The sequence below is a fragment of the Delphinapterus leucas genome, chromosome 11, assembly GCF_059928025.1.
Source record: "Delphinapterus leucas isolate spDelLeu-1000000601 "Yukka" chromosome 11, BTC_Dleu_Yukka2, whole genome shotgun sequence".
In the NCBI taxonomy this organism is placed as follows: Eukaryota; Metazoa; Chordata; class Mammalia; order Artiodactyla; family Monodontidae; genus Delphinapterus; species Delphinapterus leucas.
Window position 1 is genome coordinate 32,201,020 of NC_143139.1, and position 25,465 is coordinate 32,226,484.

The 25,465-nt window shown below is 38.3% G+C and overlaps 1 protein-coding gene across 1 annotated transcript in view; it reads left to right on the forward strand.

Annotated features, from left to right (window-relative positions):
• The window catches only part of PDZRN4 (PDZ domain containing ring finger 4), a 144,721-nt gene that overhangs the window by 74,100 nt on the left and 45,156 nt on the right, over positions 1-25,465 (forward strand). Inside the window, exons 2-3 of the mRNA XM_089920547.1 lie at positions 1,700-1,956; positions 5,673-5,775. Of these exons, the coding sequence (XP_089776673.1) occupies positions 1,700-1,956; positions 5,673-5,775 (360 nt within the window). The remainder of the gene's footprint in view (positions 1-1,699; positions 1,957-5,672; positions 5,776-25,465) is intronic.

Here is a 25,465-nt window from a genome sequence, read left to right on the forward strand (position 1 = left end):
TTCACATCCTCCTGTATGCCCAAAGTCATCAAGCCATTCCAAGGTTGTGCCAGAGAAAACTCAGTGGGAATGTTTAAGTTTAGTTCATGGAAAAAAGAATGAGAGAGTAAATGCACAGATTAGTGAGTGTGCACATTGGTAGGTACACACCCAAATCTCAAACTGATGTTTCTTACTAGTTATTCGAGAACTGTACTGGGTCATATGGTGCTGGTGAGGAAACTTAATTGCTCAATTTCTGAAGGCACATTAACTCTTTCAGGGTCGATTGAGCAAATTAGCTCCTCCAGGTCATTAAGCCCATCTCTACATGACATGATGATTTCTACCTGGCATTGTATCATTTACCCCCAAATGCCGCACATTTGCTTTGAGCACGCACATATTCTTTGTCTACTCAGGGAGAGAAAATGTGCTCATTTGAATGTCAGCCAATCACTCTCTGGCTGCAACTCAGTGATTCCCTTTGATTCTTTTGAAGGCACCCAGGGATCTCTAAGGATTTACTGGAGCATAGCAGTTATCAGAGCCTCGTCAACAGGCGGGTAGTTTAGTTGTCTAGAAATGGTATAATTTCAGGGGTTTTGAGCACAGTACTGTACTCCCAAGTATGTCTTCCTATTTGCAAAAGCCAATATTATTGATTCATTGCAGGTGGGAGTTGTGAAGTTCTTTCAGGATTCTGTAGTCCTTTATGAAAACACAACTTCCACTAAGAGGCTGTGCTATCAGGACCCATTTTAGGGGAATAAATTGATGACAATTTGAGAGCAGTCTCTGTACTGTCTCTCAAGAGGGTGATCAGAAAAGAGTGTGGCTGTTTTGGGTGCCACAAATGTGGGGGAACATCAATGGCCCTACATAAGCAGGTGTGGGAGAGTATCATCACTAAAAGAATAATTTTTATCTCCCAAATGCCAATGGTTGGCCCAACTGAGAAGCAGTGATGGAGGGCAAAGACAAACATCACCTCTTCCTCTGTTATGTCCAGGGCTACACTGGAGAGTCATAAACTGGTATAAATGGAAACAGGCAAGGAGGCAAGGGACATGGTATGCTCACTCAGAGGTATTTTAGAGCAGTGCTACTTTCTCGTGCATATAAATCAGCTGGAATCTTGTTGAAATGCCAGTTCTCATTTAGTAGGTCTGGGATAGGGCCAGGGATTCCGCATTTCTAATCTCTTATGCTGCTGGCCTATGGACCACACCTTGAATAGCAAGGATTTAGGATAATATGCACATGAGCAATAATCTGGTCTTGGATTAAAATGATGAATATGAAAGAAATTTGACAATATCCCCCCAAATTAGATTTCAAGTCAGTAAGACTGATTAAATATTGAAAATACCACCAAGAGATTGATAGATCATTTTTTAAAAAGGATATACTTAACATTTCTACCTAGCTGAAGATTTTGAACATTTGCTGAAGTTTGTGTGCTGTTTAAGTTTTGAAATCTTTACTAATAATTCTGACGATGTGCTTGCTAAAGGTATAAGAAATAACTGTTTTCCTAGTCTCCTTCACTTTCTCCTGCTGATGAAAAGTTCAATAAATGTCAATGTCTGATTAAATATTCCTTTACAAAATTCTTAGCAGAGCTGGTTTAAGCCTCCCCTGCCCACCTTTTTTTAATCTATCGTGACAGCCTCTCTGTTCTTTCCTCTGAGATGAACAATGTCCTTTTATCTTGCAGGTCAATGGGAAGGATCTCTCAAAGGCCACCCATGAAGAGGCAGTGGAAGCTTTTCGAAATGCCAAGGAGCCCATTGTGGTCCAGGTGCTAAGGCGAACACCTCTCAGTAAACCAGCCTATGGGACGGCCCCAGAAGTGCGGCTCGTGAATGCCAGCACCCAGACGGACATCACCTTTGAACATATCATGGCCCTGGCCAAACTTAGGCCACCCACCCCTCCAGTGCCCGACATCTGTCCATTTCTGCTCTCAGACAGGTATTCTTCTGTCATTTCTCCCAAAGCCCTATTTGTTGTCATTCGTCATTGAAAGTAGGTGTTGGGAAGAAACAGTCACTGTAGCAAGTTGACAATTATGGAGACAAGCTCTCAGTTCTGTTTGGAAAGTGTCTGTAACTGTGTCTCCATCCAATTAGTTCTCAGCTGTCCTGCTTACTTTTCCTGATCTGCACGGTTGTTTCAGCTCAGGAATCATACTTGCTGAGATGCTGAGTGAAAAAGTCTGGCTCTGATTAGTTCATCTTCATATTTCCAGTCAACACAAGCCTCACACAGCTCATGAGAACTGATCAGGGAAATAGCTTTTCTCACCGAAGCTGCCAAGAACCTTGTTAAGACAGACCCAGAAGTGGCATGTTGGCACTATATTCTTCTCTGTGTGTCGCCTCTGTCTCTTTTTCTCTTTTGCTTTTCTCTTCTTTAAAGGAGAAGCTAAGAAATTTATTAAAGTGTAATTCTCCAAAGGAAGCAATTACCTGATATATTGAGACGTGAACCAAAGATCCTGGCTGTCCAAGAAGAAGTATAGAGCTACAAAATAAGGAATTATTAAAGGAATATTTCTTTTCAATTTTTACCTGAGTTAAAGGCAGTTAGAGATAGTTTATTCAAATAATGCTACCCTTGCAGCTTTGGAAGTTTGTTTTGCTCCACACACTTTGTTCTGTGAACTTTTAAGCAAATATTCAAACATTATTGAGAGCTTGATTTATAAGAGCAGTAGTCTCTTTAGCCTGCATTTTCATTGCCTACTGCAATCCATGCTCCATTTAGTAAAATGTACACTTGGTCCTGACACCCGCCTGCCCTTTAGTGGCTTCTGTTAAGTCCAACTCAGTGGTTCACACGTGTACATTAGAATCATCTGGGAACTTTGAAAAGCAGTATCAATGCAATGCCCAGATCAATCCCACCTCAGGCCAAAACCCAGGCATTAGGATTTTTCAGAAATTTCCCTAGGCAATTTTAATGTGCAGCCATGCTTTGGAAACCACTCTTTGAAACTTTAAGTTCCAGGAGGGCAGGGGCTCTGTTTGTCTGACCTACGATTCTAGTCATCTATCCCTTACTTATTAAATAGCCCCTTGTGTCAGGTACTGGAACTAGGTACTGGGCATAAAACTGGGAACAAAAGATAAAGCCACTGCCTCCTGGAGCTTATATTCTACAGGCGAGATGAAAAATATACAAGCAAACAAATATACAATATTCACTAGTAGAGTGTGACACAGAGTAGCCATCCAATACATACTTTCTTGAATGAATAACAGCTAACATTTATTAGCTAACTTAACATGTTTTAGGGAGTATTCCAAGTGTTTTACAATTATTAATTCATTTACTCCTCATAAAAACATTCTGAGGGAGTACATTATATTATTACCATCCCCATGTCACGGATGAGGAAGCAAATGTTAAGTAATCGGCAAGGTCATACAGCAAGGAAGCGATAGGGCCAGGCTCCTGAGCCCAGGAGGTCTGACTCCACTGCCCACTCCCTTAACCAGTACGCTGTGTCCTCTTCCCAAGTCCTGCAGATCATAGCTGAAAGGTAACCTCTTCTAGCAGACTTCTTAGGACTGTAGTAGGTACTCTCATAGTGTCTCTATTTTCTCCTTAATTATCTCACTCTATTAAAATTCCCACTTTGCTGCTCTACCCAATTAAAAAGACACCAACCGATTTCCAGCCATTGGCATAGGGCCTGGCATCTGGTAGATACTTGGTAAATGTTTACTGAATTAATAAGGTGTTCTTCACAGCAGGGCTTCCTACTTACTAAGTCAAAGACCAGAGAAACACATCAGATGCCCCAAACAGCAGGCTCTGATGTTTTACCAGCCCAAATGGGCTTCTCAACGGGGAACTCTGCTTATACTATGTAACAACCTAAATGGGAAAAGAATTTGAAAAAGAATAGATACATGTATATGTATAATTGAATCACTTTGCTGTACACCTGAAACTAACACAACATTGTTAATCAACTATACTCCAATATAAAATAAAAAGTTAAAAAAAAAAGCCAGTCCAGCTTTAAGCTAGGAGGGTTCACCTGTTAGACCGGCAAGCAAGATACTAACTGTACTGCTTTTGCTATTCGCGTGAAAATCAGAGAATATTAGAGTATAGTGAGAAGAGGCTGGTAGAATATTTGCACTGACTGTGTGAGGGCACCAGGATGAATCTCTGGCATTTCAGCTAGTAATGAGGGGACTAATTTATGCTACTAACTCCAGTTTGTTCATAATGTCCAAAATGGCTGGGCTTAGAGGTCTCACCTGAAACCAACTTGGTTAATTGCACTCAGGCCTTTTCACTGACTTGGAAATACTTATAGAGGACCTCATGCCCTTTGCTGTTCAACTGTGCTTAGCTTTCATATTGTATAATGTACAGTGTCTCTATCACTGCATATAACAATTTGAAAGGACTTCTATAAATTGTGAAAAACATTTCCCCAAAGTTAAATGATACATAGAAGTAATATACAATGCCTTGGGTCCTCTTCATTCCCTTCACTCCATCAGTTCTCTTTGTCCTGAGAAATTTTCTAAAGGGATTATGCAGATCTGTGGCTTATAGGAGTTTCCAGTGAGTTATCACCATGAACATTCTTTAATATTTGTGGACATGCCTTTTATCAAAGAGGGAAAGATGTGGGTTATGAGGGAGAAAGAGGAAGGAAATCTTAAGAAATGGGGGCAATGTGAGTACGATTTACAATCTGAAAAACACAGTGCCCACCCTACCTGCACATCCACGGGTTCCGCATCCAAGTATTCAACCAACCTCAGATTTGATTTTTTTTGGGGGGAGGGGGGTACAGATAACAACTTTATTTGTCCATGCCAGGATTAAGTTGCTTAACAGAGAGACAGAGGGTGGTGGGAGGTTGGCATACACAGCACCATTTACGTCGAGGAGGCAGAGCATCACTCCTACCACAGTACCACGGCCTTCATCCTCCTTCCTCCTGAAGTGCCCCTCGCAGTCAGCAGGCCCCTGCCCCACACTCACCAGCATCACGTGCTACCGCACTTCTTCCCCCCACTGTCCCAGTACAGAGCCCACCACAACTGGAAATGTCTGTCTTTACATTCATCTATCCACTGGGTCCTCTCATGGCTCCTGCAAGGTAGCTGGGATAGCCTCAAGGTTGGAAATAAAACTAAAGATTCGATTTTTTGATCCACGGTTGGTTGAATACTCGGATGCAGAACCCAAGGACACAGAGGGCCGACTGCGTGTTTAAAATCAGTCTTCAGAACCGGTTTGAGGCTGTAATTAGGAAATTGGAAGTACTTTGTTATAAAATACCCACCTTTGGGTAGACTTCAGTCTCAAATACCACACACGGATGCATGGATCAAGTCCATTTGCTGGAATGGAAGGAGGCCAGAGTATCGATATAGCACCACGGCGGGGGGAGGTCGCACATCTGCCCCTTCACAGAATGAAGCTTGACCCTGAGCCACTATCTTAGTATTCTCTTAGAAAATCAAATTGATGGACTTCATATAGGGGGAGAAAGAAAAGCAGTTGCTCTTTCTGCGGTGTAATTCGTTTAAAGGCTAGATCACTAAAGGTCTTATTGGCGAGCGGTGAAAACTAAAGTGAAATTCTAAAATTAGTTTTAATCTTGGGAACAACCCTTTTGATCAATTCCTATCATATTGCTACATTACCCATAGCTGCCATTCTCTTCATCCGATGGAGCATGAATTTTATGAGGACGATGAGTATCTTTCCAGCTTGCCTGCTGATGCAGACAGAACTGAGGACTTTGAATATGAGGTAAGATCATTTTCACAACACTTCACATTTCTTCATGAAGCTATGGTTGAGGCGTTTTGCATAACAAAGAAAAAATTAATTTATTACTGTGAGAACTATTTTGTCTATTATATATCTAAGGTAAGAGCTTTTAAATATTTGTTTCAGCTATTTGGCACTAGTATTTTAATTATATTGGAAAACATTTTTATAATACAAGCCTGAAAATAATTTGCTCACATTTTTGTTGCTTTATATAAATAATATTATGGTAGCTACATTTTTTTCTTCGTTTTGTAATATAAGAGAATTTCCAAGTAGAGTTTGGAAAAGAAATTATATTTAAAACCGAGACTGTATTTACTATTTTCATTCATTGTGTAGTACTTTTATTTTAACTGATAAACTAAATCTTATATTATTTTTATTCCCCTTCACAAATTCAATTTTTTTTTTTAATGACTCAAGTACTCTAAAGAGCAGTTTCCGTGACTTTCTAGATTGAGAGATGACCATGTTTAGCCTTCACACGGTACATGTCAGAGTATCTGTACTGTGTTATGAAACAACTCCAAAAGCCCATCTATTAATTACTTAAAAGCTTTCACAAAAGTTAAAGAATTTATCCTAATATTTCCTCTGCTTCTGCAGTCTATAAATCTTTGAAAGGTTTCAGACTACTCTGACATTTGGAAATAAAGTAGATTGAGGAGGTAAAGAAGCTCTGGTAAACAGCCAGAGAACCTGTGATTATCTGCCCTTTTAATGCTTTCGATGATGTCATACAAGTTCAGCAAAATGTTCTTTTCCATTTTACAACCAGGAAATCCTGAAATCTCTTCCCTTAGGGGGATCTGAAATCAAATAAGGCCGATTCAGTGAAGCTCACCTAAAGCAAATAGATGTTTATTTGAAATCTTGCCCCTGCAAAAGTCATTGCTGGGGATTACAGAAATCATTATTTCTTTTCAGCCAGAATTTGGAAGGGTGTGCGATGATACCTAGTATCTGAGTTGATGGTTTTGTTGCTGTTGTTCATGTTAATTTCTTATCCCCTCCTCTCCATTAATTTGATTGAAAATTTTATTTTATAAATCTGCTTAAGTACTGGTATACACTGAAATAGCCATTAAGTTTTGCCCATTCATGCAAAATAAATTACAAAGTTGAGTCACTTATCCAAATAATTCAAGATTAAATGATGTTTTTCTTTCAGTTAATTAATTGCTTTGGGTTTGGGGAATGGATTTATCTAGATCACTTCAGCTTTTTGTTTCGTTTGTGCCTTAAAGCTTTATTAAAATACATCTGTGTGCTAGGGGAGGACATGGGAGAAAGACTTGCTTAGGCTAAGCAGGTTCACAGTAAAAATTATTTTAATTAATTAGCATATCTTTGACTATTACAATACAGACAGATTCTATAGTGATTACTATTGCTGAACTGCATCCTCTTTTCTGACCAATGTCCGTCCCTAGGAGAGACCAGCATCAGTGTGATGACAGTGGTAAATGCTCAGACAGGCCTTCTGTAGCCTGCAGCCTCTACTAATCACACCACCATGGTCATTGCTTTGCTGTCAGCTGTGATTCTCTTGCCAAAGTCACCTTTCTGAGTTACTGAAATAAAGAATATTCCCATGAAATTTAAATAAGGAAGACGTTACTGTGACAGGCTTCGGTCTTGAGAAGGGATACATTTGAGAATATCTGCGTGGCTAAAAGTAGGGGTGGAAGCACTGGGGAATACCCCAAGGATAACTGACCAAGCTTAGGAGAGAATGGCTCTACCCAGTACACCTCAGTCTGTTATGCTAACGTGGCACAGTGCCACACGCCATCCCTCTTGTTTGCATCAGATGAGACTGTGAGCTCTAGTCAGTCCTCTGCTATCACCAGAACTGACTGTGGACAGGGAGATTTAGAAATGCTGCCTTTACACAGTATTACACTTAGAAGCAGGCTGGTCAAGTGTTTCTGTGACAGGCTCAGATGACCCCAGCTCCTCCAGGAACTCTGTTATAACCCAGTAGCTGTGGGGATGCAGTGGATGCAGTGGTCCTTCAGGAAGGACCTGTTTTGTGCCACTTAGAGAGCATTATGGAGAACAGAGGTCTAATGGCCAAACAGAGGACTTCATCTCAGAAAGAGGTACTCATTCCTCTTCAACCTAAACATGAAAACACATCAATAGGCAATCGGAAAAGTAGAGACAGGACTCCTTTCCATCTGCTTTCATTCAGTTGTACCATAAATATTTAATGAGCCGTTAAAAAAATATGCCAGGTTCTTATCCAAGTTTGGGATTGATGAAGCCTCTGCCCCAGTGGAGTTTAACCTTTAGGAGAAAGAGATGGACAAGAAACAAGTAAGTAAAGACATATTATATCAGATGGTGCTTAACTGCTAGTGGACAACAAACGGTGTGAGTAACAGAGGAAGGAAGTTCATGGTGTTGGGATGAGGTGTTGCTCTCTTATACAGGGTGGTCAGGGAGGGCCTCTCTCATAAGAGACCTAAAGAGAGTAAAAGAGCTAGCCGTGTGGATTCTGAGAGAGGAGCTTTCCAGACAGAGGGAAGGGCAAGTACAAAGGACCGGAAGCAGGACCACAGCTGGTGGGCTCCAGGAACAGCAGAGGCCGGTGTGCTCTGGGGGCAGAGGCAAGGGCGTCGGGCAGCGGTAGGAGGTGAACTCAGAATGAGTAGCTGGTGGAGAGCAGGGCCGGGTTCTGCAGCCTTCGTAAGATCCCTCTGCTGCTGAAATGAGCTTTAAGATGGGCAAGCAGAGCCTCCAGCAGAGCAGTCGGAGGAGGGTGGGAGGCTGGAAGCTGACCGGTGACAGAGGCAGGGGTAAGACATAGTCTGAAAGCACAGCATTCATCCTGGCCCGGAGGGCTTTGCCTGTGTGTCTGCACTTCCATTCCTCGCCTCGTAGTTTTAATATAGTTTGTGCTCGGGCGGGTTTTTTCTTCTGACTTTTCGAGGGCAAAATATCGTAGGCCAGAGTGAAACTCAGCTTCTGGCATCCACTGGAACTAGCATAATAAATCTACTCTTAAAAGACAAAAAGAGTACAGAACTGAATTTCTGAACTTGCTGAAAAACAAACTATGCAACTATATAGGCACCTTTTTAAAGGTCTATTGACTCAGTGAACCAAAGGTGATCTGTCTATCTTGTGAATATATATTTAGGGACTTTTAGTGTGTGGATTATTGACCCAATAGACCAAAACAGATCTGACTATCTTGTAAAGACATATTTAGGGACTCTTTAACGTGCAGATTATTGCATTGATAGATGGTAACAGCTCCCTTCAGAACCATGATAGACAGCAAATGCTTCTTTGGAGATATTATAGTCAATGTGTCAATGCTATGGTGACTCTGGTGTGTTAGGGACCACTGTGAAATTTTTATGACACCCATATCCCACCATGGCCTATCACCACTTTGCCTCAGAAAATTATTTGCCTGGGTTTTAAATTTCCCCCCAGTGCTTCAGAAAAGTCTCAGCAGACCAACCTGTATTAAAAGACTCACAGCTTGAAATTTGATCGTTTTAAAAAATGATGGCACTGTTTTCTAATTAAAAATGTAAAGGATTTTAATTTCATTTTTGAGGGAAAAAATAAAAATATCAAAATTTACACAATGCGGCCATCATAAGAGTCAGGGTGCCGACTCTTATTTCCACTGAAATACCGAGGATTAAGCACTCCTTTTTCTGTATTTTCAGCTTTGTTCTTTTTTTTTTTTTTTTTTTTCCTAGAGCCAGCTAAAGGTTGAAATAAATCATAAATAGCCTTTAGCAAGTCAGAGGCGGATCCCAAATCCGGCCTTTACCAGAAATAATTTAAAGGGAAAGCCTTTGAGAAAACAGAGCTCTTTTGTCCAACTCCTAATAAAGGTATGTTTACTACTGCCGGAATGCAAGGAAGACGTTGAATTTTCTGCACCATTTGCCGTCAACTCTCAAAACTCAGTGTTGATAGAGGACAGTCAGAAAATTAATAAGTACAACATTTGGATAGTATAAAACATCATGTTAGCCAAGACAAACAAGTAATTTAAGCCACATTTCTGAGCTTGGTGATTTTTATCATTTAGAAATGCTGCTTGAAGTTGTTTTTATTCCTTCCCCTAAGATTAAGTTGAAGAAACATATCCAATAGCCTGAGTTAAGTGCACATAGAGTTGCCCTTGTGTGTACATTGTCATCACTATGAATGAGGATTTAGAAGTTTGCTTGGAGAGGTATTAAAAGTAGAAAAGAGAGAAAGACAAGTATGTGTCAGAGTTCTATATAATGTTAACTGAAACCCAAACTTGGGCTAGTATCTACAAACAAGAAAGAGCATTTAGCATATTAATTAGCTTCCTCTTGGCAATTCTTATGCAAAGCGTAAGTAAACCCTTGTGCTATGCTGAGAAGTGTCATTTTGCAAAATTTATTTCCCAGAGCTGGATTCCTGTGAATACGTGCAGAATATTTGTGAGAATTTAAGTCTATAATCCCTCTTGTACATAGTTAAAGAAAAGAGAATTATGAATCAGGAAGATGTTCATTCAAAAAAGTAGTTAACAAGAGGATAAGCATTAGTGAGATTTTAATCATATCTTTTTGAGCAACTTCATGATTTGTGAGCCAACTTTCAGAAAAGTTTCCTTAGTGTGCACATATAGAGCTGTGTGGCTCCTTTCTAGGTTGTGAGGGCAGAGGCCTTACCTGTGTGTTCATCATTGCCTGATATCACCTGTCTCATAGTGGATGCTCAATATTTGATGCAGGAATATATGAGGATTCCCATTATTGTCTGTATGGACCAACCTTTGAGCAGCACAATCCCTTTCCACCTTTTGCACAAGGGAATTGGAAAGGAGCTTGAGACCACCATGCAGTTATAACAGATATCCTCTCCGTTTCTAGTAGCTATTTGTTCTTCTTTTCTTTTAAAGTTTGTACTGTTTTACTGACCTCTCCCTATTTACCTCACCCCCCTAGCCCCTGAAAACCATTTTTCTACTCACTGTTTCTAAGAGTTTGACTTTATTTTGTTTTCTTTATGTTCCACATGAGTGATACCATGCATATTTTTTTTCTCTATCTAGCTTATTTAACTTAGCATAATGCCCTCAAGGTCCATCCCTGTTGTCACAAATGACAGAATTTCCTTCTTTCTCATGGCTGAATAATATTCCACTGTATGTATATACATACACATACAATGGACTATTATATATTATATATATGTGTGTGTGTATATATATATATAATATATATATATAAATATAAAATATTCTATAAATATTTTTGTCGTGATTTCCTGGGTTATAGTTATTTATGTACTTATCTTTTTCTTCTAAATAGTTTTTATTTTTTAACAGAAGTGACCACTTCTAATTATCTTTGTATCACCTGGAAAGCCTAGCACATGCCCTAGTTCATGGGGGGCACTCAGCAGCATTTGCTTGATAAGTGAACAAAGTATTGACCATTGCTGCTACTGTTCTTATTTTATGAGTCCTGAAAACAAATACAAAGGGTTACATAAAGGGAAGGAAGAAGAGAACTGATGGAGAAGAGAAATTTGAAATAAAGTGTGAAAGTCTTTGGGTTTTTTCCCGATAATAATTCAGCTAACAGCCCTGTTGTTAAACAGTTAACATACACTTGTGCCAGATCATAAAAGAAGAAAATCTGGATGTTTTCGGTTGCCTTTCTAACAAAGAAGATGCACATGTTTTACCCCAAACTTATAAGCTGGAGGACCCTAGTAAATAAACATGCTAATTTACGTAGGTAAAAATGACTGGGGTTCAGTTTGTGTTAGGATAATCATATGCCCTGGTTTGCCCTAAACTGTCTCCATATACGAATACTGTTCAAATTTAACTATGAATAGCATCCTCTTCCATTTTCAAAAATGTCCTTTTGCACAATACCTTGTATGGTTGTCCTAGTTTTTATATCTGTTGAGCCTTAATGGAATCTGAGATTTTGTAATCCCATTTTATATAATCCTAATAGTACAAGCAGAGATGACTCAGAAGTTCCTAATTTGAATACCCATGTTTACTAAATTGAACAATTTTCCTAAGTCATGACTTTCTATTTTTAAAAAAAGGCCTTCTTAAGGAGTGGCTAGAGAGAAAATGCCACAAAGTTGGAAACAGTCATCAAAGTTATTGTAATTCTTTTAGATTCCTTACTGAAAGAAATGAGTTTAGTATGGCTGTTAATTTGGTCATGTAATTTCATAAAACAAATATGAGGCAAATCTGTCTTTTGCCTCACTGATTATGACAACACTAAACTTTATTTCCTAAGAAAACAATGGAAAGCAAATTGAACCTTCCAAGTTGGTGATTAAACAATGTAACCAAGGGCACATTTCTTTGACTAGGAATCTAGATATAAAATGAAGATTCCTTATGCTACGTATACGAATTTTATCAAAATGCTGACATTCAGTTTTTGTTTGAAGATACTCAGTGATACACATTCAGATGATTTCCTTGCATTACTGAAAGGTGTTCGGGAAAGGTTGGGTTTAAGGTGAACATTTGCATATGAAATCATATTTTCCCAATGACTTCTATTCTGCTTTCAAAGAACAGTTTTCATAGGTACAAAGAAAGAAGAGCTATCTGTTCCAATATAAAGCAAATCACAGATAAGCATTCCAATGTTCCTTTCAGAGGCAATGTAATCAAGTGAAAGGAATCCAAACTAGGAGTCTGGTCCCAGTTCTAGCTCTGTTTCTTGAAGGGACCACTTACCTCTTCAATCACAGCATCCTCACATGTGAGCTCTGTGAGGCCACTAGTGTTGGTTATGGAATGATTTGTCAGCATCTAGTTCTTCCATGTAATACAAAAGCAAAGTGACACAAATGCATAGTCAAATCCTTAAAAATTTTACAAATATTTTAACATTTCAAACATATCAACTGACACTTTATGGGTTTTTATAAAGAGAGCACACACACATGTAAGACTCCACATTGTGAGTAGTTGTTCTGGTCTGTACAGACTGTACAATAGTCTGGTCTGTTGTACCAATTGTAGCAAGCAACACGCCCTCTCGCCCTGGCTTTAGCTTTAGTGTTTAGAACAAGTTAACTCATATACATTTGCCAATTCAGAATGTCAGACACAGTCTGTAGGCACTAGAAACAGATGGTTTTATTTAAATACAGTGTTTAATTTTTAATTAGAAAAATACAGAAAATAATTCTAGTTTGGATTTTTTTCCATCAATTTATTATCTCTGAAAAAAATGTTGGAATCTTTAAAGAGCATGTGTTTTGTATTGGCATATCGTTCTACCTTTTCTCCCTTAAGACATAAGCTATTGATGATGCCCTAGTTCTCAGTTATGTGGTGAGCCCACCGGTATTCACTATGTATTAAATAATCTAATTTAATATAGGTAAAGGGGAAACTTGCATGTACAACACAGATGGGCCAAGAATTATGGTAAATCTGATCTATGTGTTTGAAGTCCAAAATAAAAAATTTAAATATCATTATCTGCAATTGTATTACCTGAGTTAACCACAGTCAACATTTAATGTGTTTCCCTCTTTATGTACATTGTTCTTTTTGTATAACTGAACATTTACCTTTTTGTTGGGTATTTATTTTTCCAGATTTTCTTGGCTATCATAAAAAGCTACAGTGAAGTGCTTTATACATAAATCTATCTGTATTTTTTCCAGCTTTATTGAAATATTGAGTTGGCCAAAAAGTTTGTTTGGATTTTTCTGTAAGAGATGGAAAATCCCAAATGAACTTTTTGGCCAGCCCAATATAACTGCTGTATAACATTGTATAAATTAAAGATATACCACATAATGATTGATACATGCATATGTTGCAAAATGATTACCACAATAAGGCTAGTTCATACATCCATCCCCTCACATGATCACCATTTTTATGTGTGTAATGAGAACATTTAAGATCTACTCTCTTAGCAACTTTCAAGTATATAACATAGTACTGTTAACGATAATCAAAACGCTGTGCATTAGATCCCCAGAACTTACTCACCTTATTGCTGGCCGTTTGTACCTTTGACCCACATCTCCTCAAACCCCCCAACCCCAGCCCCTGGCAACCACTATTCTACTCTCTGGTTTTGAGTTTGGCTTTTTTAGATTCCACATATAAGTGAGAACACAGTATAGCCTTTCTCTGTCTGGCTTATTTCACTTAACATAATGCCCTCAGGGTCCATCTATGTTGTGGCAAATGGCAGGATTTCCTTCTTTTTATGGCTGAATAATATTTCATTGTGTGTGTGCGTATCATGTGTATGTATGAGATATATATATATATATATATATACACACATATATATCACATTTTATGTATCCATTCGTGGATTGATGGACACTTAGGTAGTTTCCATATCTTAGCTATTGTGAATAATGGTGTAATGAACATGGGGGTGCTGATATCTCTTTGATATCTTGTTTTTGTTTCCTTCGGGATTGCTGGATCATTTGGTCAGCAATCTATCAGCAAATAGATCTATCAGCAAATAGATCATTGCTGATCTATTTTTAATTTTTGAGGAAACTCCATACTGGTTTTCATAGTGGCTGCACCAATTTACATTCCCACTATCAGTGCACTAGGTTCCCTTTTCTCGCCATTCTCACCAACACGTTATCTGTCATTTTGACGATAGCCATTCTAACAGGTATGAAGTGATTGATATTTCATTGTGGCTTTGATTTGCATTTCCCTGATGATTAGTGAAGTTGAGCACTTTTTCATGTACCTGTTGGCCACTGTATGTCTTCTTTATGAAAGTGTCTATTCAAGTCCTCTACCCCCATTTTTAATCAGATTATTTGTGGTTTTGTTGTTGTCTTTGCTGTTGAACTGTATGAGTTTCTTATGTATTTTGGATACTAACCCTTTATGTGATGTGTGATTTGCAAATATTTTCTCCCATTCTGTGCAATGCCTCTTTATTCTGTCGATTGTTTCTTATTTTGTGCAGAAAGTTTTTAGTTTGATGTAGTCCCACTTAATTATTTTTGCTTTTGTTGCTCGTGCTTTCAGTGTCATACCCAAAAAATAGTTGCCAAGACCAATGTCAAGGGGCTTTGTCCTCATATTTTCTTCTAAGAGTTTTATAGTTTCAGGTCTTATATTTAAGTATTTAATCTGTTTGAAGTTAATTTTGTGAGTGGTATAAGACAGGGACCCAATTTCATTCTTGTGCATGTGATACCCAGTTTTCCCAGTAGCACTTATCAAAGAGACTGTCTTTTCCCTATTGATTATTCTTGGCTCCCTTGTCAAATAATAGTTGACCATAAATGCTTGGGTTTATTTCTAGGCTCTTCACTCTGTTCCACTGGTCTATGTGTCTGTTTTTTATAGCAGCATCATACTATTTTGATCACTATAACTTTGTAATATGGTTTGAAATCAGGAAGTGTGATGCCTCCAGCTTTGTTCTTCTTTCTCAAGATTGATTTGGCTATTTGGGACCTTTCTGGATCCATACAGATTTTAAGTTCTTTTTCTATTTCTGTGAAAAATACCATTGGAATTTTGATAGTGATTGCATTAAATTTGTATATAGCTTTGGATAATATGGACATAACAATATTAGTTCTTCTGATCCATGAACATGAGATATTTTTCCACCTATTTGTGTCTTTTTCAATTTCTTTCACGGAAGTCTTACAGTTTTCAGTGTACAGATCTTTCATCCCCTTGGTTAAATTTACTCCTAAGAATTTTACTGTTTTTGATGTTATTGTGAATAGGATATTTTTTTTATTTCTTTTTCAGCTATTTCATTGTTAGTGTAGAGAAACAGAACTGATTACTCTATGTTGATTTTTTATCCAGCAATTTTACTGCATTCACTGATTAATTCTAATAGTTTTCAGTGGGATCTTTAGGATTTTCTCTATATAAGATCATATCTTCCACAAACAGAGACAACTTTACTTTTTCCTTACTGCTTTTTGTTTCTTTTTTTTGCCTAATTACTTGCGCTAGGATTTCCAGTGCTGTGTTGAGTAGGAGTGATGAGAGAGGGCACCCTTGTCATGTTCTTGATCTTAGAGGAAAAGCTTTCAACCCTTCACCATTGAATATGTTAGCTGTAGGCTAGTGATATTTGGTCTGTATTATGGTGAAGTACATTCCTTCTATACCCAATTTGTTGAGAGCTTTTAATCATGAAAGGATGTTGAATTTTGTCTAATGCTTTTTCTGCATCTATTGAGATGATCATATGATTTTTATCTTTAATTCTATTAATATGGTGTATACAGTTATTGATTTGAGTATGCTGAACCACTCTTGCATCTGAGGGATAAATCCCACTTGATCATGGTGTATGATTCTTTTAATGTACTGTTGAATTTGGTTTGCTAGTATTTTGTTGAGAATTCTTGTGCCTACATTCATCAGGGATATTGGCTTGTAGTTTTCTTATTTTGTAGTGACTTTATCTGATTTTGGTTTTAGGGTAATGCTGGCCTTATAAAATGAGTTTGGAAGTGTTCTTTCCTCTTCAATTTTTTGGAAGATTCTGAGAAGTACTGATATTAATTCTTCTTCAACTGTTTGGTAGAATTCACCAGAAGAACCATCTGGTCCTGGGCTTTTCTTTGTTGGGAAGTTTCTGATTACTGATTCAATCTCCTACTTATTATTGGTTTATTCAGATTTTCTATATTTTCGTGATTAAGTCTTGGTAGATTGCATGTTTCCAGGAGCTTATCCGTATTTTCAAGGTTATCCAATTTGTTGAGTGTAATTGTTCATAGTAGTCTCTTATGATCCTTTGTATTCCTGTGATTTCAATTATAATGTGTTCTCTTTCATTTCTGATTTTATTTATTTGATTTTTCCTTCTTTTTATTCTTAGTCTAGCTAAAAGTTTGTCCATTTTTTATCTTCTAAAAAAATCACCTCCTACTTTCACCAATAATTTCTTGTTTTCCTGGGCTCAATTTTATTTATTTCTGTTCTGATCTTTGTTATGTTCTTCCTTCTGCTAACTTCAGGCTTAGTTTGCTCTTCTTTTTCTAGTTTCTTGAAGTGTAAAATTAGGTGGGTTTTTTCTTTTTAGTTTTTTTTTCCCCTTAGTGTCAGCATTTATCACTAACTTTCCTCTTAGGACTGCTTTTGCTGCATCCTGTAAGTTTGGGCATGTTGTATTTCCATTTTCATTTGTTTCAAGAAATTTTTTGATTTCCTCTTTTATTTATTTTTTCATTATTGGTTGTTCGGCAGTATGTTCTTTAATTTCCATATATCTGTATATTTTCCAGCTTTCCTCCTATTTTTTCCTCCTATTATTGATTTCTACATTTATACAATTGTGGTCAGAAAAGATACTTGGTATGGTATCAGTCTTCTGAATTTGCCAAACTTGGTTTGTGATCTGACATATGATCTACTCTGGACAATGTTCTGTATGTGCTTGAGATGAAAGTGTGTTCTGCTGCAGCTGCCGGATTGAATGTTCTGTATATGTGCATTAGGTTCATTTGGTCTAAAGTATACAGTTCCCCCTTCAACATTGGGAGGGGGGGTAGGTACACCAACTGCCCCATGCAGTCAAATATATATAAAAGTGTGTAACTGTACAATCAGCCCTCCATATCCATGGTTCCACACCCACAGATTCAACCAACCATAGATTGTGTAGTATTGTAATACACATTAATTTTTTAAAAATACACATGTAAGTGGGCCCCTGTAGTTCAAAATTGTGTTGTTCAAAGGTCAATTGTATTTCAAGTTCAATGTTGCTTTATTGATTTTCAACATATCCTTACTGATTTTCAATGTTTCCTTATTGATTTCTTGTTGATGATCTGTCCATTGTTGAAAGTGGGGTATTGACCCCTCTATTATTATTGTATTGTTCTCTATTTTTCCTTTCAGGTCTTTTAGTATTTGCTTAATAAATGTAGTTGCTCTGCTGCTACATATGTATATTTTTACAATTGTTATATCCTCTTGACAAATCGACCCCATTATCGTTATATAATGAGCTGCTTTGTCTATTGTAATGGCTTTTGACTTACAGTCTATTGTCCCTTTTGGTTTCCACTTATAAGGAGCATCTTTGACATGGTGGAATTTGAACCATAGGAAGGCTGTAGAAGCACATCTGATTTACTTAACAGAGAAAACTAAAGCCCATGAAGGTTAAAGATTCACCTAGCACATTTACTTATTAGCAGAAGCTGGACAAAAATTTCCTCTTTTTCTTAAAAAAAAAAAGCAAAACATTTATTATAACAAAAATAATAGATATTCATTATTTTGTTTCCTTAATCATATTCCCCTTTGGCATATATTATACTCTTGAAAATTATACTCTCTAGAAAAGAACACATACTCAATAATTCACTTTTCTTTTATAAACAAACCCAAACCAACACATCCTGAAAAGTGATCACTTTTAATTTATCTTCTGAGAGAGGTCTAAAAGTCCTAAATAACCATTGAAAGGATAGTGTGTTTTGAGGGGATGTTTATGAGTAACTAGAGAATCCACAAACAGCTGTTGAACCTTTTTGCAGCCAGGGAGTTCATAATCCTTAAAGAATTTTTTCTTCCATTCACTTATATGCAAGTACCTGCCAAATAAAGGCAGTTGTGAATTCCCTTAAGCAAAAGTTTTAAATTCTTTTAATGTTTTAAAGTTCTTTAAGTTGTTTAAAAAAAAAAAAGAAAAAAAGAACATGAGAGAATTTAGTTGGGAAATTCATAAGAAAACTGTGATTTCCCTAAGTGAAGACACTACTGTTTGTAGTTAAGAATGATTTAATCACTTCCTGTCTGATAGGCACAGAAATTAATATAATCTCTTCCTCCAAAATGAAAGTGAAAGGGACTCAAACCTTTTTTCTCTCCTTCAGATATCCCAGATGATCATCAGAGTTCCCATTACTGACTTACTTCTGTGTTAACTTAAAGGTCCAAAAATTTCCAATGATATGCATTTATTCACCTTAAACAGTTTTTAGTAATGCAATAAAACCTGATGTAGGATAGGTAAACTATAGGACTCATAGTAATTCACAGAGGTGGCAGCACATGTGAATATTCAGTTAGTTTTACTCTCTGATTCTCAGAGGAGGAAATGCATTAACATTATCCCAACTCAAAACCAGACTCGCCATTCCATATGCAAGTTGTATTCTTTATGTCTGTCAAAAGAAGAGAAAGCCAGATATTCTCTCAGGGACTTCTCTCAGGTGTGGGGAAGTTATTTTTAGTGTCATTTCTTGTCACTTTTCTTATAGGTCTTGAACACGTGCATAACTATAGTAGCCATATAACAAAGTATAGACTTCTGTAATATAGTAATGAAGGTGATCAATGTCTTATAGATATCAGATCAATCACCTGAAAAAGATTCTAGAAGATTTTCTGACACCCAAATTATTTTGCTTATATTCCAACTGTATAAAATAAATTACCTTCATTAGGTCCTCATTTTTGTCCCTTATAATTAACTTATCCATTAATTTGGAAGAAAACCCTTAAAAATTGTATTACTCACAAACGAAGGCCTAATTATATCACTCTGATTGGAGGAAAAATTATATTTAGATATATTAGGAATCAGCCTGAAGTGGGCTCGAGTTAAACTCCACTGCTTAGTACTTGTGTGACCTCTTGCTGCCTAAGGTTCCTCATCTGCGTGAAGAAAATAATATTAACAATAAGTATTTCTTAAGATTAAATGACATAATATATGAGAACCTGTAGTACAGTGACTGGGATATATATTTATATTTTGAGTGTGCGTATTTATATGTATTTTCCATCATTTAACCATTGTAAGGCTCAATTTCATCACCTTGAGTGAAGAATATTTAAGAAGGAAGGAGAGAGAGTTGATGTCTCCTCACAACTAGGGCACCTACCAGATGCTGGTGAGGGACCTCGACACCCAAGGGTATGGGCGGAACCCCCGAGTGACTGGGTAGGACGTGGGGGGAGCGAGTGGGGAGGAGAAGTGGAGGCGGGATGGGACCAGCACCCCTGAGGGGTGGCTGGGGGAGGGGAGGGGTTCCCATGGCTGGAGAGTCCCACTCACCACAGGGGATCAACAGGGACAGGGAAAGACCCTCGGGGGTTCAGAGGATTGGAGGGGAATGGGGCTAGTGTTTTGCATACCCATTCAGGCCCCAGGGAGCGTGCTAGTGTCCCAGGCCTGGTCCTCTGCACTCCTGGGCCCTCTCTGGCAGTGTGGGTCCTGGGGGCAAGGGAGGGAGGAGGGGAAGAAGAGTAGAGGCGAATGGGGAGGAATCCTAGGGGATCAGAGGATGGGCGAGGAACATGGCTAGCATTTCCCCCACCCAGCTGGGCCCCAGTGAGCCTGCTGAGGTCCCAGGCCTGATCCTCCACACTCCGATGCCAAAGGCACTTCGGGGCCCCCTCCTGCCTCCCTGAGCTTAAGCCCCGCCCCCCACACCCCAGTGCCTTTTCCTGCCACATAAGTCCTGAGTCTAGACCCCACCCCTGCCTAAACCCCGCCCCCAACTAAGCCCCCCAGCCTAAGATCCACCCCCCACAGCCAAAGCTTTTTCCGGCCTTTATTTTTTTTTTTTTTGCTACTGCAGTTCTGTTTTACCTTCCAGTAGTTGTTTCACTTTTCTAGTATATATGCTAGTTTTCTAATCTTATTTTATTTTTTATTCTTTATTATTGTTCTGCTCCTTTTTTTTTTTTTTTGGCCACACTGTGTGGCTTGTGGGATCTTGGTTCACAGGCCAGGGGTCAGGCCTGAGCTCCTGTGGTGGGAGAACCGAAACTGAACCACTGGACTGACAGAGAACCTCAGCTCCCAGGGAGTATAAATTGGAGTGAGGTCTCCCAGAGGTCCTCATCTTGGCACCAAGACTCAGCTCTACCCAACTGCCTGCTAACTCCAGTGCTGGAAGCCTAAGGCCAAACAACCAGTAAGACAGGGACACAGTCCCACCCAACCAAATAAATGAGACAACAAAAAAATACAGATGAAGGAGCAAGGTAAAAACCTACAAAACCAAATAAGTGAAGAGGAAATAGGCAACCTACCTGAAAAAGAATTCAGAATAATGATACTAAAGATGATCCAAAATCTCAGAAATAGAATGGAGGCACAGACTGAGAAAATGCAAGAAATGTTTGACAAAGACCCAGACAGACAAAAAGTGTCTTAGGATGCTTTGTATTTCTGCAATGTCTGTTGTAACTTCCCCTTTTTCATTTCTAATTTTATTGATTTGAGTCCTCTCCGTCTTTTTCTTGATGAGTCTGGCTAACGGTTTATCAATTTTGTTTATCTTCTCAAAGAACCAGCTTTTAGTTTTATTGATCTTTGCTATTGTTTTCTTTGTTTCTATTTCAGCTCTGATCTTTATGATTTCTTTCCTTCTGCTAACTTTGGGTTTTGTTTGTTCTTTCTCTAGTTCCTTTAGGTGTAAGGTTAGATTGTTTGAGATTTTTCTTGTTTCTTGAGGTAGCCTTGTATAGCTATAAACTTCCCTCTTAGACCTGCTTTTGCCACATCTCATAGGTTTTGGATTGTCGTGTTTTCATAGTCATTTGTCTCTAGGTATTTTTTGATTTCCTCTTTGATTTCTTCAGTGATCTCTTGGTTATTTAGTAATGTATTGTTTAGCCTCCATGAGTTTGTGTTTTTTACGTTTTTTTCCCTGTAATTGATTTGTAATCTCAGAGTTGTGGTCAGAAAAGATGCTTGATATGATTTCAATTTTCTTAAATTTACTGAGGCTTGATTTGTGACCTAAGATATGATCTTTCCTGGGGAATGTTCTGTGTGCACTTGAGAAGAAAGTGTAATCTGCTGTTTTTGCATGGAATGTCCTATAAATATCAATGAAATCTATCTGGTCTATTGTGTCATATAAAGCTTCTGTTTCCTTACTAATTTTCTGTTTGGATGATCTGTCCATTGGTGTAAGTGAGGTGTTAAAGTCCCCCACTATTGTTGTGTTACTGTCGATTTCCTCTTTTATAGCTGATAGCAGTTGCTTTATGTATTGAGGTGATCCTGTGTTGGGTGCATATACATTTATAATCCTTTTTTTTTTTTTTTTTTTTTACGGTGTGCAGGCCTCTCACTGTTGTGGCCTCTCCCGTTGCAGAGCACAGGCTCCAGACGCACAGGCCCGGCTGCCATGCTGCACGGGCCAAGCCGCTCTGCGGCATGTGGGGTATTCCCGGATCGGGGCATGAACCCTTGTCCCCTGCATCGGCAGGCGGACTCTCAACCACTGCGCCACCAGGGAAGCCCCCATTTATAATTCTTATATCTTCTTCTTGGATTGATCCCTTGATCCTTATGTAGTGTTCTTTCCTGTCTCTTCTAACATTCTTTAAAGTCTATTTTATCTGTTATGAATATTGCTACTCCAGCTTTCTTTTGATTTCCATTTGCATGGAATATCTTTTCCATCCCTTCACTTTCAGTCTGTATGTGTCCCTAGGTCAGAAGTGGGTCTGTTGTAGACAGCATATATATGGGTCTTGTTTTTGTATCCATTTAGCAAGCCTGTGTCTTTTAGTTGGAGCATTCACGTTTAAGGTAATTATCGATATGTGTGTTCCTATTATCATCTTCTTAATTGTTTTGGGTTTGTTTTTGTAGGTCCTTTTCTTCTCTTGTGTTTCCCACTTACAGAAGTTCCTTTACCATTTGTTGTACAGCTTGTTTGGTGGTGCTGAATTCTCTTACCTTTTGCTTGTCTGTACAGCTTTTGATTTCTCCATCGAATCTGAACGATATCCTTGCTGGATAGAGTAATCTTGGTTGTAGGTTCTTCCCTTTCATCACTTTAAGTATATCATGTCACTCCCTTCTGGCTTGTAGAATTTCTGCTGAGAAATCAGCTATTAACCTTATGGGAGTTCCCTTGTATATTATTTGTCGTTTTTCCCTTGCTGCTTTCAATAATTTTTCTTTGTCTTTAATTTTTGCCAATACGATTACTATGTGTCTTGGCTTGTTTCTCCTTGGGTTTATCCTGTATGGGACTCTCAGCACTTCCTGGACTTGGGTTGCTATTTCCTTTCCCACGTTAGGGAAGTTTTTGACTATAATCTCTTCAAATATTTTCTCGGGTCCTTTCTCTCTCTCTTCTCCTTCTGGGACCCCTATCATGCAAATGTTGTTGCGTTTAATGTTGTCCCAGAGGTCTCTTAGGCTGTCTTCATTTCTTTTCATTCTGTTTTCTTTATTCTGTTCCGCAGCAGTGAATTCCACCATTCTGTCTTCCAGGTCACTTATCCGTTCTTCTGCCTCAGTTATACTGCTATTGATTCCTTCTAGTGTAATTTTCATTTCAGTTATTGTATTGTTCATCTCTGTTTGTTTGTTCTTTAATTCTTCTAGATATTTGTTGAACATTTCTTGCATGTTCTCGATCTTTGCCTCCATTCTTTTTCTGTGAACATTTCTTGCATCTTTTTTTTTTTTTTTTTTTGTGGTACACAGGCCTCTCACTGTTGTGGCCTCTCCCACTATGGAGCACAGGCTCTGGACGCTCAGGCTCAATGGCCATGGCTCACGGGCCCAGCTGCTCTGCGGCATGTGGGATCTTCCCGGACCGGGGCACGATCCCATGTCCCCTGCATCAGCAGGCAGACTCTCAACCACTGCACTACCAGGGAAGCCCTCTTGCGTCTTCTTGATCTTTGCCTCCATTCTTTTTCCTTGCTCTTGGATCACCTTCACTATCATTATTCTGAATTCTTTTTCTGCAAGTTTGCCCATCTCCACTTCATTTAGTTGTTCTTCTGGGGTTTTATCTTGTTCCTTCATCTGGTACATAGCCCTCTGCCTTTTCATCTTTTCTGTCTTTCTGTGAATGTGGTTTTTGTTCCACAGGCTGCAGGACTGTACTTCTTTCTTCTGCTGTCTGTCTTCTGGTGGATGAGGCTACCTAAGAGGCTTGTGGAAGTTGCAGGATACAAACTTAATGCACAGAAATCTCTTGCATTCCTATACACTAACAACAAAAGATCAGAATGAGAAATTAAGGAAGCAATCCCATTTACCACTGCAATAAAAGGAGTAGAATACCTAGGAATAAACCTACCTAAAGAGGCAAAAGACCTATACTCAGAAAACTATAAAACACTGATGAAAGAAATCAAAGATGACACAAACAGATGGAAAAATATACCATGTTCTTGGATTGGAAGAATCAATATTGTAAAAATGACTATACTACCCAAAGCAATCTACAGATTCAATGCAATCCCGATCAAATTACCAATGGCATTCTTCACAGAATTAGAACAAAAAATTTTACAGTTCACATGGAAACACAAAAGACCCTTAATAGCCAAAGTAATCTTGATAAAGAAAAACAGAGCTGGAGGAATCAGGGTCCCTGCCTGACTATAATACAAACTATAGTACAAAGTACAATACAAACTATAATACAAAGCTACAGTAATCAAGACAATATGGTACTGGCACAAAAACAGAAATATAGATCAATGGTACAGGATAGAAAGCCCAGAGATAAATCCATGCATCTATGGTCACCTATTCTATGACAAAGGTGGCAAGAATATACAATGGAGAAAAGACAGCCTCTTCAATAAGTGGTGCCGGGAAAACTGGACAGCTACATCTAAAAGAATGAAATTAGAACACTACCTAACATCATACACAAAAATAAACTAAAAATGGGTTAAAGACCTAAAAGTAAGACTGGACACTATAAAACTCTTAGATGAAAACAGGAAAAACACTCTTTGACATAAACCACAGCAAGATCTTTTTTGACCCACCTCCTAGAGTAATGAAAATAAAAACAAAAATAAACAAATGGAACCAAATGAAACTTAAAGGCTTTTGCACAGCAAAGGAAACCATAAACAAGCCAAAAAGACAACCCTCAGAATGGGAGGAAATATTTGCAAATGAAGCAACGGACAAAGGATTAATCTCCAATATGTACAAACAGCTCATACAGTTCAATATCAATAAAACAAACAACCCAATCAATAAATGGGCATCTTTCCAAAACAGAAATACAGATGGCCAAGAGGCACATGAAAAGATACTCAACATCACTAATTATTAGAGAAATGCAAATTAAAACTACAATGAGGTATCACCTCACACTGGTCAGAATGGCCATCATCAAAAAGTCTACAAACAATTAATGCTGGAGAGGGTGTGGAGAAAAGGGAACCCTCTTGCACTGTTGGTGGGAATGTAAATGGATACAGCCACTGTGGAGAACAGTATGGAGGTTCCTTAAAAAACTAAAAATTGAACTACCATATGACCTAGCAATCCCACTACTGGGCATATACCCTGGGAAAACCATCACTCAAAAGGACACATGTACCCCAATGTTCATTATAGCACTATTTACAGTAGCCAGGACATGGAAACAACATAAATGTCCAAGGACAGATGAATGGATAAAGAAAATGTGGTACATATATACAATGGAATTACTCAGCCATAAAAAAGAACGAAATTGGGTCATCTGTAGAGATGTGGATGGACCTAGAGTCCGTCATGCGGAATGAGGTAAGCCAGAAAGAGAAAAACAAATATTGTTTATTAACACATATATGTGGAATCTAGAAAATGTTACCAATGAGCCTATTTTTAGGGCACAAGTAAAGACAGGCATAGAGAACCAACATGTGGACATGGGGTAGGGAAGG